Consider the following 20407-nt stretch of genomic DNA (forward strand, 5'->3'; position numbering starts at 1 on the left):
CCACGTTCGGATCATGGTGGATCTTAGTTTTAAGAGGGAGGGGTAGAGATGCAGCACATGGCATAGCAACTGTCAAGCAATGCTTAAGGCAAATTTATTCCCGTTTATTAAGAGTTGAAGAATTTTTTTGTTTATTTGCTTTGTTTTTTAAGCAGTTAGATAACATCTCAGCTGGAGATTTAAGCTTAGAGAATTTAATCAAGGTTTGAGTGATCTCAATTCAAATTGATCTGAGCCTAGAACAGCAAAAAAATATTATTCCCAAGAATATGAGTGAGAACAAATTAAAAAAAAAAATCAAAATAATCAATGTTCAGAACTCCCCAAAAACTTTCTCCCCTCAGAATATCAGTGAGAACAAATTAAAAAAAAAATCAAAATAATCAATGTTCAGAACTCCCCAAAAACTTTCTCCCCTCAAAGACCGGGTTGAACCCCATTAAAAAACAGACACGCACGCATATGAAGAAGGACACGATGGCAAGCCTCTACGGACACAATGCTGGAGAGGACCAAAGCAGAGCCAAGCCTAAATTGGATATGGAATTATGAGTAAAAAAATGGGGGAGGGAAAACCCCAGAACCCCGGAGAGGGATGTTTCATGAGATGGAATGGAAAATAAAAGTCCGCTGTATGCAAAGGAAGGGAGCTCTTAGGTGGAGAGGCAGAAAGCTGGGGATTTCAGTTGCCTCATCTCTCAGTTGTGTTAGTTGGTTGTGCCTTTCCCCTCCCTTTGAGATCCAGGTGATGGTGTCAGGAGGTTCATGCGCTTACTCAGTCTGTGCGTCGTAATTAGCCCCCCCTGCTTTCTTCAGCTCGTTCTTGATGTAATCCTCATCCAGCTCTTTGTGGTCACTGATCACAAATTCTTTGGCAAAGTTCTGCAAGGGAGAAAGAAAAAGCCTGTTAGAAAAGGGTCTACTTATCCAAGTCCCTGAATAAAGAGGCGTTTCCACGGCTGTAAGAGCTGCATACCCTTACCCGCTGTGGCAGGGGTGATAATTGAGCGCTGTGGATGAGACAGAAGATTAGGGATGGCAAAACCCAAAGCTTAACCTACAGAAATGTTATATGTCTACTTCTAGTCACCAGCTGCAAGACCCAACCCTGCCCTACACAACAAGTCTTCCTAGTGATAAATGCACAGGGAGGTTAGGTCGAGTTTCCTAAGTAGTATGAAAACGGAAAAGCTCCAAATTGTTGGCTTTCCAAGTGCCACAGACCCTCACCACCATCTCTGTCAAGTCCCTAATCCTGTCTGTGCCCTGGTCTTTCTTAGGCGCCCTTCTCGCAAGCGGAGAACAGCGCTACACCCCAGGACACCACAGTCCGCACCCACCAGCTGAGGGGAGGGAGGATTAACGACCGAGCGACACGCCAATGATACCCGGAGCAAGTAAGTCTACTTCAGTAGTTGTACTGACACCTCCTCTCAGCTCTCATACGCACCACGGCCAGACCAGAGCTACTGCACCAGCCAGGCTGCTTGGCCGTTAATAGGCTCCACTGTGGTCTAATGATCCAAAGCGACCTTTAAGGACAGGCTTTATCAGCATGCTTGTGCACTGCAGGGCAGCTGTCTAGCTGCTGGCGTGCTCTTGGCCGCTCAGGGGAGCCAGGCAGCACGCGGGGACGCGAGGCTGCAACGGAGAAACCTTTCTCAGAACAGCTCCCTGTGAATGGGATCCCGCAGGGCCTTTGGGGCAGTTGTTGCGCAGTGTCACTGCGGGCAGGGATTTGTTCCTTTGGAGGGGTGTCCCTCCTGCCTCCCAGCAAGGGCGGCACGCGTGTGTGTGCACAGGCGTTTCAGCAAACATGCACATTTGCATCTTGCTTTAGCGTTTTCCTTCCCTTCCTAACCACAGCTGAAAACCCTGTCTGTGTCCTTCCCTTCCCCCCAACCCACAGAGGCTTTAGCACGAAAAACCCAAGCGTCCCTTGCGCTCTGCAGCACCAGGGGCAAACTGACCACAAAACCAGTGAATTAAACTCCCAGCAGCCCTGCTGCCGTGCCTCGGGAAAGCGGCAGCGCCTGGCTCCCTGGGCAGCGCGGCCTCGACAGGTGACGGAGGCTGCCTGGGGAATGAGGCCGTGCTTTGAGAGGGAAGCAGTCATCTCATCCAGGCCTCCCCAGCTCTGCCACAACCGGCAGCTCAGTGGAAGGGGGGGCGGGTTCTAATTGGGTTCAGACTCTAAGCCATGGGAGAGCTCTTTATTTGGCAGCTTCTCAAGGGTCTCAGTTTGGGATCAGTCGGGTAAAGGAGGGGGCGGAGAAGGATTCAGCCTGAAAGAGCATCAGCAGCTCTTTCATGGGGTGGAAAAAATGGGAGAGCAAACCAGCTCCCTCCCCCACGCCCGTCTCCCAGGCTGTGGCTGATCCTGTTTCACACTGCAGGGAATCCTCACCACTGCTTGGGCTGGGGGGAAGCTTACAGCAGCTACAAGCAGCCTTGTCTGCTCTGCCTCAGCAGCAGCTCGGCAAAGTCCTAAGAAATAACGACTGCTTCACAGCCCCATTTTGCTCCACACGTCAGTGGTTGGCTTTTCTGGTGTGAGGACAGGCAGACAGCACAGGCGCTCACCCATGTCTTGGCAGAATTCAGGGGAAAAGGGGAAAAAAATCGTTTGTTTAGAGAAAAAGTCCTTTTTTTTTGAGATGGGAAATGAAGAGCCAAACCTCCCAAAATATCAGACATGGTCATGCTCCCAAGTGTCCTACTTCCAGGTCTCCTGTGTGAGATCTTTGCAAAGGTCAGCTCTTGCCAAGACCAAACAAATGATTTTCAACTATCTGATGCTCGCTGAGGTGTGCTACCTCCATGCGTTTTGAGCTGAGCCTTTTTAATTTCTTTTCTACATTCTAACACGTTTAACAAGTTTTCCTCAGCTCAGGAAACAGATCATCCAGGACTTCAGTGCCTTGACTTTAGTGAGAACTGGGGCAGGCCCGTAAAATCGTTTCTGAGAGGGATTCCATGAAAAACGTGCGTATTTTATAAATGCAGGGAAGGTTTCCTTCAATGCCCAGTCTGCGGAATCCAGCTGATTCTGAATTTAAAACTGCAGGTGCACTCATGCGTGAACAGACGGGAACTAAATTCTGAGTACCACAAAGTAATTATGATTACTCAAATGTCTGCTCAACTAGCCAGTTACCCAGATGATTCCTGGGCGATGGGCTGTGGGTCCTAGCCACGGTGTCGTGTCAGTGCCACCGAGACCTGGCGTGAGGTTGGAAGAATCTGCCCCTAGCAGTTGGCCAGGTGGGTTATGTTCCCAGCCTCTCTTAAATATCCTCTTAGCTGCCTGGGCCACCTCTTGTGCCAGATTTGTACCCTCAGAGTGCAATCTGGGTCACTGCTATTAATAACGCTTTGCTTTATTCCTTTCTGCTGGCAGGTGCTGTCGGGGGCTTCTTTGGTTCTTCACACTGTCTCTTACCACGTCTCATCGAGCCTGGCCTCGAGGGAAGAAGATGCTTCAGGTGAGTTTGCTGCCTGAACTCCTGATTTCTCCATGTCCTGCTTGACCTTTCTCCAGCCACAGCCTCCCTCGTCACTCTGAATTCTCTGCGCAATTCGGGGTTGAGCTTTTGTTCAGGGTGCAAATCGTAAGGTGAAGGGAGGGATATAAGTATTTTAGAGACACTTGAAACTGCCTCTTGTGCCACGAGGGCAGGAAGATAGGAGCTGGCCCTCAGGTCAGGAGCTTGGGCACTAATGATCCACAGCAGCACTTTTCAGCCGAGGGCCACCTTACCCAGAGTTCACTCTTTTTTGGTCCCCACTGAAACTGCCAGAATGTCAAACTACTCCCAGCTGATTTAATGGGCTCTGATGTTGGCTAGAGCAGGCAATGGGCCTGATTCGGCGTGACTGTCATCCGCGATTATAAATAACCGATCACAGCAAACCGGCTCCGCAAAGCACCAGGAAAGATCCCATTGCTGGCTAACAGCAATGCCAGCAGGCACCCGACTTCAGTCACATTTCTGTTCTGCCACCAGATTTCCTAAGGGCCTGGGTGGGAGAAGTCCCTGCTTTCTCTTCTCTTACACATACCATTATCTAATGTCCTTCCAAAGGATTGCAGAACAGTTACAGCCCCCTGAGGCACAGAGCATAACTCTGGGCCTTCACTTTGCTGATGTGCATCTTCATTTTACGTTCTCCACTTCCTTTTCTCTTCTCCTCCCCCTATCTCCAAGCTTTTTACAACCACGGCAAGCCCTGTGAGTGAATTCCAGCCTTTGTATTCACCCCAGAGTCACCAGCATCCTACAGATAACAAAAACAATGATACCATTTATCACTCTCACGACACAACAGCGACCACAGTCTCTTTGCTTTGCCTCTCAAATCACTGAACACAACATAAAAAGCAAGGCTTACTCATGCTTCTTCAATACACCTGCCACATGTGCTCCACTTTGTGGAGTAGCAGAGGGTTTTTGCAATCCAATCCCCCATGTCTGCCTCCGTGCGACACTGCAGAGAGAAAGGGCTCCAGCCACTCAGGTCAGGTCGCAACACATGAGCCTGCATCTCTGCCTGGGAAGCATGACACTTGTACAGCGAGCTCAGTCCAGCCTTTCTCTTCCAGACAACTTTTGGACGGCAAAAAAGGGTGGAGTAGATTTTCTTCCTATTCCAGGCCCTGGATGTTTAACATATGGGGCCATAAAACCTCCCTAAGCTGGCCAAGGGAAAATCTGTCTGGTGCAGATATGGTACCAAAAAGCTCTGCAGAGGCCCTTATAAATCCCAGCATGGGTAGGCCTGAGGCCAGGAGGAAAATCCTTGTATCGTCTACAGACACTTGGGGTTAGCAGCTAGGGATGGTGCCAGGTAGCTGAGCAGCTGCTTGCTGGTTTTATTTATGCTGGGGTTCGCAGCAGCCTCCACTGATGTTAGAAATGCTCCGTTCCGCTGTGCTTAACGTCACCGCTCCTGCCCACTCCTCATGCCGTCTTCAGTGCAGATGCAGGACAGCGGAGAGGACATCTCCCATGTCTCTTTTCCAGCATGGCATGAGTCCTAGGCCTGGAGTGATGGGGCAGAAAGGGTGTGTCCTGTGGCTGCAGCAAAGGGATGTTTTAGCAGGGCTTCGGTGAGTACAAGGACAGCTCTAAAGCGACAGCACCTATAGCCGTGCCACTGCCCTCCTCTCTACTGGCAGGCTACACCAATCCAGCTGCCAGAGTCCAAGCTCCCAGCAACAACCCTCTCTTCACATTTACTCTTTGCCAGTTTTAACATGGACCAGTTCCAGCCACTGGAGAAGCCAGCCTAAGCCTCTGGCAAACACAGCTCTCAGCAATGGGAACTACATTTCAGCTGATCTGCAAAGTCTGTCTGTGCTGCATCCCACTGGAAAAGTCACAGGGCTGCGTGTCAGATGTGGGGTGATGAGAAGCTGCTTATTCTGGCCTGAGGATGTTACTTACAAAGTTAGTTCTTGTGAATCCATATCCATTTGGGATGGTCATTCCAGTAAACCAGAATAGGAAAAACAGCCCAAAAGAACACTTCCGTTTGCCTTCTCAGCAGGATCTCACCCTCCTGAAAGTCTCGAAGCCACAGTGACACAGCCATTACCGTAAGAGTTTGATTTTCTAACGGCCTCTAGCAATCAAACCATCTGCTGTTCAGGCCACTGTACTAAGGTGAGAAACCTAATGCACATACGTGGAGTTACATGTGCTGTATCTGTCCCCAGGCCAGAGACTAACCCCAAAATGGGTCCTCCCTCATGAGGTACCAGCACCAAGGCAGCGAGGAATCCAGGGGACAGGAGGAAGGTGAACAAAGAGATCTGGCCGTGAGCTCCAATGCAGAAGCTCTGTAAACCTGCTGACATCAGGCAAATTCCTCCCCAAAAATAATAATGAATAAAATGCCATGAATATTTGCTCACAGAAACAGAGCTGTCTTACCCTGCATATGATTTAGGCAAATAATGGAGCACATGACTTTGTGGGGGCAGGAGTGCTGAAGAAAACACAGAAGAGTCAAAATTCATGGAAAATAAGACAAACTGGCAAAGGTTGGGCAGTCCCTTTGCTGAGACAGCCCTTCTGAGGAATTTAGACCCGTCAGGAAAGAGACCTCCACGCTGCCTAATGAAGGGTTAAAATCTCCTGGTAGGAAGCGCAGTCATGAAGGGCAGCGAGTTCACAGAGACAAGCAACACTAAGGGCAACCAAGTCCTGTTTTCAGTTCTTTGGCATCGCCACCAGAACCGGGCCACTTCACCAGCTGCCACTCCCAGCCCCACAGCCGTTGTGCCTGGGCTTGTCCCTACGGGAAGAAAAGCACCACCACATCATCCCTGTGTATCTCCTCAGAGCGAACGGGCCGTTCACGGCAAGGCCTGACGCTCCTGTACTTAAAACCCACAGGTCCCAGGTTTCATCTTGCAGGAATTTTTATGGCTGAACGGAGCCTCAGGCTGGCAGCCAGTCCTTGCCAGGACAAGCCTTGATTTCTGGGCTTAAGCTGACTGACCTGTTTGTTTCTCCTGGGCTCCCGGAATAAACGGTGTCAAAACAACAGCTCTCAGCGCACAGAGAGTCTCCTGGATGGGTCTGTACCAAGGCTGAATGAGCCCGAGCTTGCGCACATGAAGGAGGTAAAAGGCAGAACCATCCCTACTGCCAGGGACATAAACCACGAGTTTAAATCCAGCTTTGGATGTTCTCCTGCTGGCTAAGTAGAAGATATGCCCAAAGCCTTTCCGTTCAGCTGGTGTCGACGGGCTGGGTACAACCCTGGCATGGGAGGCACATGGTGACCAAGCTGCAGCCGTGCAGGGGACACACGTGCTGTGGGGTCTTCTGCCCTACGGGCATCTGCCAGTTCACCAAGGGAAGATGCTGATGACAAAACAGACGCAGCCTCGTAAAGTCATCCTGGTTTACTGGTTCACGCAGTTCCCAGCAGTAAGTTTAGATCACTCCAGATCCAGGTTTAGACTATACCCCCAAAATGAACTCCCAAACATCTTAAGCAATAGTCTGCAAGGCACGGGACGTTGTGTGCTGCTCCCCCCCACCCCTAGGTCTGTCCTTGGCCTCGGCAGAAGCTCAGTGGGGAAAAGATGGGATCCTGCATCACCTTACTCCATGTCTCCGTTTGCAGAGGAAAGTCCCCACACATCAGTGCTTAACTACACTCTTAAGAAGACCCAGATAAATATTTGTTCCCCATCCTGGCCTTCCTTCTGAGCTGAGCTGCAGCTGGAGCTGCAGCAGAGGGATGTTCTAGCGAGGCATCTACGAGTACAAGCTGAGAGCCTGGACCAGGTCACAGGCTTGGTCCAGGATTTCCAGCTGACGTAAAGGGGGAAGGATCGAAAATAAATGGCTGTGAAAAAAAGCTACTGAATGCTCCTTAAATGCAAAATGCATTTTTCTACAATCCAGAATAGATACAATAAATGCAAAACCCTTTTCCAACAACAGGAAAGAGGCAACAAGGATAGTCTCAAATAAGCAAGAAGACCTGATTCTCAGCTAGCACAGATCAGAACTATGGCTGTTTGCTCCAGATGAGATCCATCCCTGTAATTTTACAGTTATTACAGCTAAAAACTCATTGTCCTTTCTTCCTGAGAGGTTTTCTGGCAACCTTCTCCCCTGACTATCAGTGTTGCTTCCCAAGCCACCTCTGCAGATTCCACAGCACCTGCTCCCTCTTCCAAGGGAGAGCACCCCTGCTCCACTCCTCGCTTGACGGTATTTCATCCTTTTGTTCACAAGCCCATAATCCACTCTTCAACAGTTGATATCCCTTGCATTTTCCGTAGGGCAGGCCCTTATAGGAGACCGTTAATAACCACCATGTGTGAACAGCCTCTTCCATGGATGCAGCCTGGTGGAGTGTGCTTGCCAGGTGGCATTCAAGTACCAGAGCTGCCAGCTGCTGTACCAAGAGCCTCCTCAGCCCACGCTTCCTCGGAAGGAGAGCCGTTACGTGCACCTATGGGCCACGCACACCACTAAAGCCGCAGAGAGGCAAACTGCATCCACAGCCTAGGTTCTCTTCAGGGTGTCTAAAGAAAAAAATTCCCACTTTAAGGTGCTACTTATTCCAAATGATGAACCAACACTGAGTCAGATTCGTACTTTGTCATTGCAACAACCAACCAACTGCATTTTTCTATGTGTAACCCGCACCTCAAGTGCACCTAGGGGCCACGCACACCGCTAAAGGTTCTCTTCAGGGTGTCTAAAGAAAAAAATTCCCACTTTAGGGTGCTACTTATTCCAAATGATGAACCAACACTGAGTCAGATTCGTACTTTGTCATTGCAACAACCAACCAACTGCATTTTTCTATGTGTAACCCGCACCTCAAATACTCTGAAAATCAGCAGCAGTGGGGTGACTGGGAGTGTACTTGAAGGTCAAGAGACCCAGTAAGAGTGAAATGGCTCTGGGATAAACTCCTTACACTATATTTCAGCTGGACTTTCTTGTCCTCTTCTGTTCTGACAGATTATCTGCAAGGGTGCGTGCATAAAAGAAAATCGTTCTGCTTTTATCACACTCCACTCGGAAGGATTCAGTTCTGCACGCGCAGAACTATTCAAAATAGGTGTCGAGAGAATTTCTTATGGAAAGGAGATCACCACTGACATTCCACTCTGAAATGCTCTGCAGTGGGTTACAGACGTGGCTGCTCAGGAGAAGTGTCTTAAGCACAAGCAGTATTGTTTCCATACTGTAGTACGGATAAATTGGGACATGAAAGCTGTTAAGTAACAGCCAAGAATGGTTAATGTTCCACCCAATTCTCTACTCATACAGACCTCTAATCGAGGATGAAACAAGTGAAATTGCAAATTATATGTAACAGACCTGAGGGACAGATCTTAGAGCAGCATCAGGAATGCTATTCAGCTCAACAGGAACAAAGGGTCTAAACATATTTTGTAAAAAACTCTTGGGCTTAGTGACTCTTCCATGAGTCATTCATTAGCACTCTCATTAGTACCCTGTAATTTCATCTCCAGCTACAGTTACATTGTTTCAGCTGCTTCACAGGAACAGAGATTTGCTTTCCTAGCTCTCAGGTGTCATTAGGGAAGTTTCTTTTCCGAACGGACCCCCCTCCGTGCAGTTGTCACATTGAAACATTTAGCACCGGTGCTTATCTTCTGGAAGGATGTGAATTTATTGTATTCTTCGTGCTTCTTACCCAAATCTGATCTTCTGTACCACACAAACTACCAATGAATCGAGGGGGCATCATTCTCATCCTTCCTATTGTCCTACTGGGAGATGTCTTTACATGAACACCGTCACTGAGGGAGGTTATTTCCGTGGTCAGCCTGTTCCCCAGGCTTAAGAAAGACCGTTTCTCAGGTGTTGGAGAGCTGGCTGCAGGTCTAGTTGAAAGAGCTAATCTTGCTTTAAGGACTTATTCAGAGAGTAGCATGCTAAACGTTAGCATCTTCCCCATGAAAGTCAGCTTTTCGGCAGCAACTCTTTGCAGCCTTCCACAGTTCACCTCTCTCCCAGCTGTTTCTTGTTTCCGCTCACTTGGACGGCGCTCGGAGCCCGACAGAGCGAGCCCGGCTCCAAGCGCCCTGGGAGGCCCCGAGAGAGTTAAATGATAAGCTCATTCGGGGCAGACAAATTCAAGTGAAGCCCTTCCAAGGTGTGTGCTAAGCGCATTTCTCTTCTTCCCTGATACGCCCAGCGCCAAACAGGAGACTATTCAAACCTAGTTAGCTATTAAGACCTGCTAGTTAATTGATACTGATAGGGACTTCAGACTTTAGTTCATTAGGTCCACAAATTCATTGTGCAAAGACAAAAGGCCTCAAGAGAAGTGTAAACAAGGGTGTGGGGTTTTCTGTTTAATTTTACCTGCTGAGCTTCAAACTGCTTGTTCCCTACCACTCAGTATTATGTTATTTCCTTATCAAGGAAGTTGGGAAACATCTTAATGGTGACAAGGAGGAGAATGCATATATTCCCTCCTCGTGATATAGTTAAGACAGCCTTAAGCTCAAAGGTGCTTCTTTATGCCTGAGTGCTCAAAGGGCAGATGTTAAGTCTTCCTAGTAGGAAGACAGGCAGTAGGAAACTGCCTGCTTTTTAACGGATTAACTACTAAGTTGCGGGATGATCCAATCCTTCCCCCTCTCTCCCTTCCTGCTGCTGTTTGTAGAGCTAACAGCGATGCGAATTGGCGGCGAGAAGCAGAGGGAAGAGGTTACCTGTACTACTTCTTTGACCAGAGTCTTGTCGGTCCCAGTTTTGGCTCTCTGCAGGCCACTGACGTCCTCTCCAATCCAAGTGATGAGGGCAAACTTGACTCGCTTGCTCATGGCATCACCGGTGGTGAATCGGACAAAGCCAAACAATCGAACATCATCTGGAGAGACAAAGCAAAAAGGATGAAATGATTAAAACCAGAAACATCCCTGCCTTGCCATTTGCTGGGGTGAGACCATTGTTCTCAAAGACCAAGCCAAGGCACTGGTGCTGTGTTACAATACCATCGTTCAGGATTAACGGGGCAATACAGGGCCTCTGCTCCTATGTCCTTCGCTTGCAAGGTGGCTTTGCCAGTGCTAGGTCTGCCTCTTCCTGGGGTGTTCCGAGTTACTGGGAGGAAACGGCTGTGCCAGCCACCCCACACCGCATCAGCATGCTGCTAGGGAGTTTGGAAAGGGCTAAAATACGTCCAACAGGCAGTTTGAGAGCACAGAGCTAACCCCAGTCACATGCCCAGCCAGATCCTTCATTTGCAGGTCACTGGTCAAGAAGGGAAGAAAGTGATTTCCCAGCATCTCTGTCTCACAGGATAGCAGGATTAGGGTCACATTTTACACCGTATACCCAGAAACTGGCCATTGTGCAAATCTGATCCTTTCCCCTCCTTCCCCTCAGCAACATTTCTGGCTCCCGTGTAGAACGAGTTTACAAGAAGAAGGAAAAGAAAAATCTGCAATTACTTCCCCAGATGTGTTTTTCTAGTCCTTCTGAAGCCCTGTGGAGAAAGGCCTGGGATTTTAGAACTGTTCTGACCTTCGTTTCACAGCTGGATTCTGCTACATCACGCCAGACTAGAGTTATGTAGTCTGGCCGTATGTGTAAAAACCTTGTAAACTCCTTGTCTCCAAGAGCTCGTTCGTTCCTTCAGTGCAGGGTGACTCATCAGCCGAGGCAGTTGGACGCCTTCGTGATGACAGGCACTTCGAAAGCGTGTGATACCATCCTCTCACATCCTCAGCCTCCGTGGCATGCGTGATGCTGGAGCCTTCGACCAGCATCGTCCAGAAAAGCAGAGCAGATGGACAGTTGTGCAACCACGGAATATACCTAACCATAGCCACTTCATCTGTTACAGGTCACTCAGGAGCTTTTAAATGAAATGCTATGACTCAAAACAGAAGAACAAACTTGCTGTTTGGAAAGAATCGTGTTAATCCTGGTTGCGCTTGCTGTGACCAGTTCAGCATGCTTTATGGTTATTTGCTGTCTTGACGGCTGTAGGTGGAAATGCAGGCCCAGGTGCAGTAATGTTTGCCAACATCCCCATCCTTGGATCTGTTACAGCACGCTCCGCCAACGGTCAGGACAGCCCCAGGAGCTCCGGGGATTGGGGAGAAGCAGCTCTAAATTGCTCATCCCCAGAAAAGAAGCTGCTAGAAATCGATGCAAAAAAACCAAAAAGTGGGATTTTCTCTGAAAGCTGACAGAGCTTCTTTAACACCTGGTTTTGCCCAAGTGTGAGTACAGACAACTTCTACTCGATCAAAGATAAGACGTCTTTAAGCCTGAAAAAAATCCACCTGTGCTCTCCCTGTTTTGTTCTCTCTGTACCCGTCTGTAGCTGACAGAAAACTACTGGGGAAACCTGGAAAATGTATGGGTGGGAGTGTCAGCCAGTGCAGTGTTTACAACCAACTCCTCTGAAGATTTCAAAATTGAAGCAAAGAGAGGTCTTATTCAAAGGAAAAATCCAGATGGATCTTTGGAAGGAGAATTAGAGTCGTCTATCAACAGTGCAGGCAAACAAAACTCCCCTCTCACATACCCTATTACTGGCAAGTACAAGAAACGCCCAGAGGGACTCCTGTTTCTGACAGTAAATCCTCTTCCCAAGATTGATTAGAACCATAAATGAACCGACAGCCAGGAAATACCCAAGGTGAAGAGAGACAGTAAATCCCCTAACGTTACTATTAACAGTTCTATGAAAAAACCTTGCTTTCCCAGATCTGACAGCAAAGGAGGCCAGGCTCTGCTAAGAATTGTACTGTGGTTCCTATGGGAACAGTGCTGGAAGGCACTTTAATGTCACCAAGTCCTGTCCCTTACTACACTGTAACCGTGTCACAGCCCTTCCCTTGGACTTCCCATCACTTTCCACCCTGAATATGTAGGATTCTCCTCCCTGCCCCTTCACCGAAGGCTGGTGCAGGTCCTGAAGACTGCTGGGGAATATGCCCCTTTATAATAAAGATAATGCAAAAATACAGCTACGTGGAAAAGCAGTGCTTTTTCCTAGCAACTGAGAAAGGAAGTTGCAGGAATTTGCCAGCATGCAATTTAATTTGACATGAGCCCACAGATCACTGGGACTTGCTGCTCGGCAGAAGAGCGCTGCCCCGTCCTGTCTGAAAGCAGCTCCATCCCCGGTCCAACGAGAGCCAACCCCGGCCATTCCAACGGGCTTTCATCTGTGAGATCACCTGCTGCTCAGTGACTATGAGCAACTCTTACCTCATCACGTTAAAAGTTTAATGAGCAACTGAGGTTAGATGTGGGGCTCTGAGTCACCCTCTCGGGCAGCGTTTACCTGGGGCCGGTTTTTGTGTGGGGGCTTGAAAGGTCACACCCGAGCTGCGTGCTGTCTCCTCCCCTCTCCCCACGGAGGCTGTATCCCCACAGTAAGCACAACGGGCTCTTCAGCTGCCACAGTTTTCAGCCCAGTGGATCTAACGTGAGCTACCGGTACGTGATGCTCTCACTTGATGTGCCGGTCTGTGAGCTGCAGCCGAGGAACCTTTCAGCAGCTGCAGACAAAGCCAAGGGGAATATGAATCGGAGCCCTTAGCAATTAGCATGGCTCTTTTCCCAAAAGGGCAACAGGGACAGATGTGGAGCTTTTTAGCACTCGTTCAGCCGGGGTAGGAGCCCCTATAATTGCAGGGCAAAATCCCTGAGCGGAAGTGGTTGAGTTTCACAAGGAGTCTGAAGCATGTTCCGACTGATAACGGGCTCAAAAGGCACATTCCCAGATTTCCTGTTTCACAGTTCTTCAGTTCTACCCTGCCAGGTCACCTCGCTGGAAGCCATCAGTGCCATCAGAGCCAACCCCCTACGAGTCTCAAGGCATTAATATTCACTACCCCCACACACCCCCTTTTCACGCAAACCCACTGACAGTGCTTTAGGAATTTGCTGGGTGTGTGGAGGAGTGTAACAAATCAGAGAGAGACAGTAGATTTCCTCTGAAAGAGGAAATCCTGCCTAGCTCCACACAACGGCCTTCCTGGTCACTAAGCCATGAATTTCAGGGCAGAAGGAAGCAAATAACAGAGGTGGGTAGGATGGAAATAGCAGCTGCATTTGAGAAGTTCTCGCAAGTTACAAACAGCAGAAATGAACAACGTTAATTCCTACTACAACCATTACTCCTTTACGGTAGTGCAGCGTGACAAGAGGGCTACGCAAACCGTGAGAGGTACAGTGAATGCCCGAATGAGCATCCCTTAGTTTTGGTCTCCAAACCCCTTCCTTATCAGTAGGCAGGATTTTCCAGATGTACGGATTGAGCTGCCCTTGGCTGTCAACAAAGCTGGATGCCAGGCTGCGGAGATTCCCTTGATGGTGTTCTCCTCTTTTTCATCCCCCCAAACCCTTTGGTTCAGCTGTACTAACAAATTCCACGTTAGGTCAAAACGCACCGACTCGTCAGCAAAAGAGAATAGCTGCGGGAAAGAAACACCCTGCCAAAAGCTTCCTGGTTCCGAGTCTTACGGATCCGAACGGCCAAGCCCGAGCCAAGCCAGGATAAGGCCCCCGCTCCCAGCATCACCCGCCCGCTCAGCCAAGGTCACATGCAGATGGCAAGATCTGCCTCAGCGTTCTGTCCAGCGGTGAACTCCTGATGGCATACGGCAGGTTTCAGCAGGTTTTAGTTTATTTGTTTCAACTGGATTAATTTTTGATTAATTTGTCATTTTTCCACCTCTTGAGCCACCCCTGTAGCCGCAGGGCTAGAAGTGCAGACAGAAAGCTGTCCCTACCCCTTCCTACGCTGGTTTTTCCCCCGTGACCCCTTACTAAGCCCACAGATCTCTGGTGTGATGCTGCCTCACGCCAGGCAGCCACGTTCATTCAGTCACCTACGACAAATCCAGAATGTCTGACCTCGGGACCGCGACCACAGGGCCTGCTGCACCTGGGGCACCCACCCTTCTCCCTGTGACCTGCTGACCCCAGCGCAGGGTACTCGGGACACAAGTGCCGGGGGGGTGACCCCGTGCTGGCTTCTGGTCCGGCGAAGCCAGCGGCAGCGTTTCACCAGAACGAGCTGCTGGTGCCCCAGTGACAGCGCTCCTGACGGAGGTATACACGGAGGGCAGCAGGATCCAGCCAATCTTTGTTCTCCTTCCCTGAAGAAGGAAGGGTTGCCTCAGCCAGAAGTAAGGGCTGGGCAGGCCCCCAAACGAAGGATATGCAAAAGCCATAATGCTCTTCTTCACCTGCTCTTATGCCCAGCACAGGATGGCCAAACGCAGCCCCACAGCCATGCCGTTTTTATCAAGCATCACAAAGCTGAACTGAGTGCAGGGTTACTATTTCAGTGCAGAGCTCGACCTGAGAAGTTACTCCCACAAAAACGAATGAGAGTATTCCCTACAACAACCTCCTGCCCATTGCAAGGGACAGTCCACAGCTCCAGCTGGCAGCCAGATCAGACACATGCCACTGCTGACCCTCCCAGCCTTTCCCAGCAAGCAGGGAGGGCGCAGGGGCAGGGAGAGCTGCACAGACACTGTGAAATTCCCATAAGCCACCCATGTCCCCAGGTCTTCCTTTAAATAGGTCTGAAGGGAAAGCAGGCAAGAGGAGCATTAAAGAAGAAAAACAAAAGCAGTAGGAGACTGATTTACCAAGCCCATTTTAGCAACTTAAGATGTAGCCAAATGCAGATAAGCACCTATCTCATTATATGTCCTCGTGCATTTTTGCAGATCTTTCCTACAACCTAAGGTGCCGACCAGGTGACCTCTCAGCTCTCAGCTCCTGAGGTTGAAATGCAGGCCAGGCTTTATAGGACAGCGGTCAGACGCCCCAAAGAGCTCCACTCGTCTTAGGAGCTGATTCTCTCTCTATTTTCTCCCTAACAGTCTATGTCAACCAGAAATGATTTTATAGAGTATTTATTTCAGACCAAAGATCTGCAGCTCTTCCTCCCGCTGAATGCACAGTGTGGTTTTGGCCTGATCTTTCCAGACACATGAATAACCATCCCATTTCATGCTGTCACTGCAATTATTTGGGGCTTTCCAAATAAAAGGCTCGTTATCTCTTTTGTCCCAGAGGCATTGGAAAACAACTGTTCACATGTGGCGTGGGGGGGCGGGAAACGGAGTCTTCCGACCTCTCCGCTACTTAATGGCAGAATTTTTCACTTTAAAAGAATTAAAGTGAGCCACAGACAGTCGATGCTGCTGCTTCGTAACACGGAAACCGAGGCAAGCTGTCCCATGCTACCGACACGCAACAATTTAAGCGGATGTTTTTCACCGGGCTTTTAGTTCAGTATCTCAGTCATATGTCATTCTGCTGTTCTCAGCAACAGCATCACCAGCCCAGTTATGAGGCTCTGAAATTAAAAACAACAACAGAAAAAACCCAAGAGCCTTCATATCCTTCCGTACAATAACCTTCAACTCTTATCTCTGTTTCTGGCTTCGAATTCGCCAGCTCAGCTGTGGATTTTTTTACAAGTGTACTGATGGCACGTACTACTAAACACCAAATTAATGCTGCGCCTGGATCCACGCCATCTGCAGAGGCAAGGCCTCGAACTGTGAAGTAAAATGGATCAAAAGCCTTGAATTAAGTCCTTGTTTAATGCAGAACTAATCGGTGCGGTTAGGCCCAACCAAAACAGTCCTTAGCCAGAAAACACAGGGGGTGTCTGCTCCGGGTGTGCAATGACCCTGACACAATTAGTGTCCTCAGCTTTGGTCTCCAGACTCTCTGGGTCAGACCAAGGCCGATAGAGTCACGCACGTAGGTCATCACGCAGGGCTGCAAGAGGAGGTGCCACCAGCGGCCACCTCCTAATCACATAAGGACTTTATTGTGCCAGTGCTTTAAACCAACCTCCCCGACTCCACTTTGGGATAGGCTGGAGCTGTTCACACATCTGGGGCTTTGAGCACCGAGAAGACCAGTGCCTGAGATGCCAGCGGTGCCTACCGCCCCCAGCCAGAGCGTGCGAGTCGTCCTGTGGCCCGACACAGACCTCGACAGACACGGCACGACCGCCACTGATGCGCAAGCCCAGGGTTCAGGCTGTGTCTGCAGCATAATCCTGGGGCCCTGAACAAAAGGGCACCCAAGGAGCTTTTCTTACCATGTTTTCCTCCTTTACGAGTGGCAATTGCTGTCCCCAAGCAGTGGGATGGGAAAAGGATGATTGTTTGATTATGCAGTTCCTTCAACCTTCCTGCTAGTACACAAAGCTTCAGGATGACAAAGCTCCCACCCCAGCTAAGTGACCCGGAGGTCGGGTGTGTGCTGCACAGCTGAGTCGGGCAGTGGGAGCAGTGAAACCCGCACAAGGCAGCAGCAGCTCCTGGCCCAGGCCCCACTGCCCCAGGAGCTCAGCGTCTCTCTGCTGCACCTTCCTGCTGTGCTGGTGGTTCACACACAGCTGGGGTCTAACACGGCCTTTTTAAAAAACTGCTACTTCCATTAAAAGAAGTGATTTTAGTTTCTTGCTTTTGCCTTTGTCCTCAACCACTCTCGTTGCCCGAGGAGGTTTGCAGGATGGGTGATGGGTTGAGCCACGCTCTGCACGAGAAGGGTTGTGTAGGGGGGGAAGGAAAGGCACAAATACAACCCTGCGACCATAACCCCCCCAGCCCTTCCTAACCTCCGCGTCACGCAAGGCAGGATATCCACCGCAGGCAAATCTCTCCCAAACGGGTACAAAAGACCTTTTGATCTTGGAGCCACATGAAGTGGCGCACACCGATACCGCCTGCCCTGGAAGCTGATGCCCCGGGGGGAAGCAGCGTGTACCGCGTGCCGAAGGGGCTGTTCTAAGAACGGTTGTTCAGGAACGCGGGGGATGCGGCCGGTCGCCACCCAGCACGGTGCCGAAATAGGTGGTGGAGAAGGCAGAACAGAGCAAGCTCCGACAGAGGGGCTCGGTGACACTTTGCGCACAGAGGTTTTCCATTCCCGCTCTCTCCAAGCACCAAACGACGCTCAGCTTCCACCAGAGCAGCTGCAGTACTTTGCAGCTTCGAGGGCAGCGTTTTTCACAAAACAGGAATTCAAAACAAGGAAGGAAGTTTATTTTTATGCCTTTTTTTTTTTTTTTACTCTTTCAATCACATTTTCTGCAGCTGTTAGCACTGATGGTAGCTCTCCTCCCCTCCAGCAAAACATAGGACACGGGGCATGGGCCAGGAGGGAACAGACGTAGCAACAGGAAGGAATAATACTTCACAGCTTTTCCCATCCCTCCCTACTCATTTTTACAGACTTTGTTTCAGCAGAAATACTCTAACCAGCTCTACCTCATAGTAACATTTGGCACCTTTCTTCCAGGTGGGAAGGGAAACTCTAACTTTGCTGCTGGCACAAGCCTTGTTTTCTGACTACGTCTGGTGGTCCAAGCGAAGGGCTGCTGTGCAGATGGAGGCACCAAAACCCACACCTCTTGCTTCCCCAACTACCACACCGTCATTCCTGGGTGAAGAAGATCCTTTCCAGCACTTAGCCAAGCACCAGGTCTGGAATTTGCCTACTTCTTTAACCTGCTCCACAGGTAGGTTTGAGGATAACCTCTTGCCCAGGCTCTGCCATGTGCGTGAAAGGAAGAGGGAGAGAAGAAAGAGGGAAAGGGAGCGGTTGAGTAGCTGTAAGGGATTTAGCTCCACATTAAAGGCTAACAATAGGCCACAGCCTACCCCACAGATGCCCTTTAACACTTCCCTTACCGTGCTTATGCCTAAAATAGGCAAAATTTCCTTCTTGCTGCCAAAATGCTTCAGTACTGGGGCCAGCTTGGCATTTTGCTGGTACAGAACAAGGTTTCCTTAAACTCTGCTTGAATGCCCTGTTTATAAAGAAGGGTTTGGCACATGCAAACGATGGCAAGAAAACAAAACTGGCCACGTTCCAAAGTGCAGTATGTGCCTCCATTAGTGGTTATACACATCCTACCCAGCCCAGCCGGTGACTGCTCTCTGCCAAAGCCCCTCTGCTTAGCCACTCGGTCACAGTGTTCCCTTTGCTACAGAAGGGAAGACAGGAACTGCTCTTGAGAGGGTGCCACTCCAGCCAAAACATTAAAAATCAGTTCAGGCGAAAGAAGAGAGAGACTCCCTAAAAGCGAGGAGAGAAAACATAGGGGGAAGGTTCCTCTGCAAGCCACCGATGTCTGGAGATGCTCAGTTATCTTGGCCACAAGAGGAGACAGAGAACATGGCACTCAGATACTGAAGCTCTTGACCTCCCAAGAAAACTACCAACCCTGTAGATAACGTTGGCATGAACCTCCCAAGTGCTGAGCCCTGGGTTTCCCCGTACACCAGGAATTACTTTTTCCTTGTGTCGCCCATGTGGTACAGGGTGTCAGCTCTAAAAAATCCGTTTTTGGTTTTGAGAGTTTTCCCTGCAAAGGTCTCAAGAACAGCTGGAAACGAGTCGCTGTGTTAATCCTAGCAAGACCTCACTGCAAATGTCAGGGCAGAGCAGCCTAAACCATCTTGATTTAGGGGTTACTTCCCCTCCTACGATATTTACTGACTGGTAAGCATCAGTCCAGTCCTGCCCCCATTTAAGTTACTGGAAGCCCTTCCCTCCGACTCGGTAAAATACAGCCAAGCCCAGCACTCGACAGACCAATGTGGACGGGCACTGGTGTTTCAGTCGCTGCGGGACTGACTACAGCGCCTGCGGGACTCGCCCCACCCGGAGAAGGGAGACACCCCGCAGCACACGGATCCTTTGCCGCACAGACACAGGTCAGCCATGCTCCTGGACTGCAGAGCAACCGGGTGAGCGAGGACGGTGTTGGTACGGTCCAGAGTTAGTTACAGACGCTTCATGTCTCGTGTCACTTGGTGCCACTGTTAAACAGCAGCCAGGATAGGAGGAAAAGCTGTACCATCCCCCCAGAAGGGATTCCGAGAGCAGTCAAAGCCCACGTTTGTAAAACACGTCAAAAGTTAAGATCGGATTAAGTTCTATGTTCCTTGATTTCTTTGTTTTCCCCAGGTTTGTTTCTCCTGTTCACGTCCTACACCCGACAGTTAAACACCAACGGCCACGTTTAAACCTAGAGCCGCAACTGCTGGGGTTGTGCCCCGCCACACACCCCATGGCTTGCGGTGAGGTGTCACTCCAGCTCATCTTCCCGACATAACCACTCTCTCTGCGGTTTCACGCTCCTGAAGCACCCGAGCCAGCCGTCCAACTGCAGCTACTCCAGCGTTGCGAGTCCGGCTCACAGCGGAGTTTCACTGCAGAAACGCTCTCCTTGGCTCCATCGGTTTAGCCACAAAAACGGAGCCTCTTTTGCTCTTCAGCAACGAGGAAACCGTTGCAAGTCGAGCGCCTTGCCTTGCTTATAACCGAGAAGCAATGAAAAATGGGGTGAAGGGGGGGACAAAAGCCCCAGGAACCTAGAGTCGAAGGGCGAGACAAAGGACTGGCTGGACTATGGACTCGGTGAGTTGCGCTCCGTGGCGGCTGGAAAACCGATCTCGCAGGACAGGGCAGAGCTGGGGAAGCGGCAGCACCAATTCCAGCTTCCCCAAGTTTTCTCCCATCCTCTCCTAGCAAGGAGGGGGGTCAGGTGCCAAAGCAACCGAGACGGCGCTTACCTGTGCACTTCCTTTTGAAGGCTTCGTAGTCTACCCCTTGGTCCCCAGGGACGATGGTAGAGCCGTTGTATTTAAAAGTCACCCTTTGGGGAGAAAAGAAGGGGAAAAACACACTGAGAAGTCACCCTTTGGGGAGGGGGGAAAGGGAAGGCGCGTAACACATCAGCCTTTAGGCAGGGAAAAGAGGAGATGGGGAAGAACATACTGGGAAAAGCATCCTTTGGGAAGGGGGAAGAGGGGGGAGAGGGGAAGCGCGATGGCAGGGCACCGGCGCGGGTCCGGGGGGTGCCGGGGGGCACGTAC

The 20407-nt window shown here is 50.1% G+C and overlaps 1 protein-coding gene across 1 annotated transcript; it reads right to left on the reverse strand.

Annotated features, from left to right (window-relative positions):
- Positions 1-578: 578 nt before the first annotated feature.
- COTL1 (coactosin-like F-actin binding protein 1) lies at positions 579-20187 on the reverse strand (the record flags this gene model as incomplete). Its single annotated transcript, XM_010154302.1, has 3 exons — positions 579-882; positions 10229-10386; positions 20105-20187. Coding segments are annotated over 3 exons (352 nt in total), but the record flags the coding sequence as incomplete, so codon positions are not given.
- Between the last annotated feature and the right edge of the window lie 220 nt (positions 20188-20407).

Source organism: Eurypyga helias, unplaced genomic scaffold (genome assembly GCF_000690775.1).
Source record: "Eurypyga helias isolate BGI_N326 unplaced genomic scaffold, ASM69077v1 scaffold5196, whole genome shotgun sequence".
Classification (NCBI taxonomy): Eukaryota; Metazoa; Chordata; class Aves; order Eurypygiformes; family Eurypygidae; genus Eurypyga; species Eurypyga helias.